Source organism: Buceros rhinoceros, unplaced genomic scaffold, assembly GCF_000710305.1.
Source record: "Buceros rhinoceros silvestris isolate BGI_N320 unplaced genomic scaffold, ASM71030v1 scaffold33007, whole genome shotgun sequence".
Classification (NCBI taxonomy): domain Eukaryota; kingdom Metazoa; phylum Chordata; class Aves; order Bucerotiformes; family Bucerotidae; genus Buceros; species Buceros rhinoceros.
In genome coordinates this window covers 13,610-14,808 of record NW_010422149.1, presented here as the reverse complement: position 1 = coordinate 14,808, position 1,199 = coordinate 13,610, and the positions used below count along the sequence as shown (strand labels likewise).

Below are 1,199 nucleotides of genomic sequence, written 5' to 3'. Positions count from 1 at the left end.
CTAAGCTCTGAGTGTACCTGTAAAGAAAATACTTCTAAGGAACAGGTCTGTTCATCTAGCCTGGCGTGCTACGTTTTAAGAGGCTTTAAAAACATTTCTCTCTACTGTGTGTTTGATTATAAGGTACTTTTAAGACATTTCAAAGTAGTCTTTGCCTTTTCATTGGCGTCTGCTGCACCGTGTGGTGGAGCCCCCGCAGCCACACACCAAGTGGGGTATGGGAACCCTCTCCTCCCCCACAGAGCCAGGAATTTCTAGTACTTGCAGAGTTTAGCGCCTGCTGGAATGTACTGCTGCTAAACCTGTGGATGTTTCTGAGGCATCAGGTGAGTGTTCTGTGGTTCTGTGAAGTTATCTGCTGCTTCTGCTCCTGGGGGAATGTTACAGTGTTGGCCATAGGGCTTATGAACGAGCAGTTAATTCGAGACGTCTGCTGTGCTGAAGGGACTGCCAAGTTGTCTGCGTGGTTGGCAAGGAGATAAGTGTTGCTAGACCCTAGCAACAGGTACTCCCGAGAACTCCCGGTCTGGGAATGCTTAGGCCATGCCCAGTGTTCTGATGCTGTGATAGCATCTTAAATTTATTTATAGGATTCGTTTGGGAATTATCAGCATCTGTCAGAGCTGGGGTGCACGAATGGGCTTTGCTGTGTGAGGACAAAGATGTGTATCCTACACCCTCTCTGGTGACTCATTTCAAGGTGTAACAGACACTTCGCTGTCTGGATCTCAGGGGTAGCTGGTGTATGCTGATGTGTGATGTCCTAAGTGTGTGCCCAGAGCTAGACTCTCGTGTGTTTGCCATCTCTCCTACGCTGGAATGACTACTCCGGAGCTATGAACATACGTATGTGTGTTGGGTACAAGCATTTCTTTCTTTTTAGTAAAATACTGACAAAACTTCCGCATACAAGGTCTGAGATGCACCAGCTACGACGAGCCGGCTTACACCGTGTAAGCACTGACTCTTGAGCGCTGTAAGTGAACGATGTGATGTTCTCTTTGCAGAAGCTGAAGCCAGAGACGCCTGTGACTGGCTGAGAGCTGCCGGGTTTCCCCAGTATGCTCAGCTCTTCGAAGGTACGATCCCAAAGACCTGTCAGGCCATTGATGCTGAACTGAAGTAGAATTGTTGACATAAATAACCTTTCAGATGGTGATGCTTCTGATGGAAGCTCTTCCAAATTCTGTAATGCAAAC

General features: G+C 47.6%; 1 protein-coding gene across 1 annotated transcript in view; it reads left to right on the top strand.

The window, feature by feature from the left end:
- Positions 1–1,007: 1,007 nt before the first annotated feature.
- The window catches only part of LOC104496782 (rho GTPase-activating protein 7-like), a gene marked incomplete at both ends in the record, with an annotated part of 12,226 nt that continues 12,034 nt past the window's right edge, over positions 1,008–1,199 (top strand). The window contains one exon of the mRNA XM_010139946.1: positions 1,008–1,079. Within this exon, the coding sequence (XP_010138248.1) occupies positions 1,008–1,079 (72 nt within the window). The remainder of the gene's footprint in view (positions 1,080–1,199) is intronic.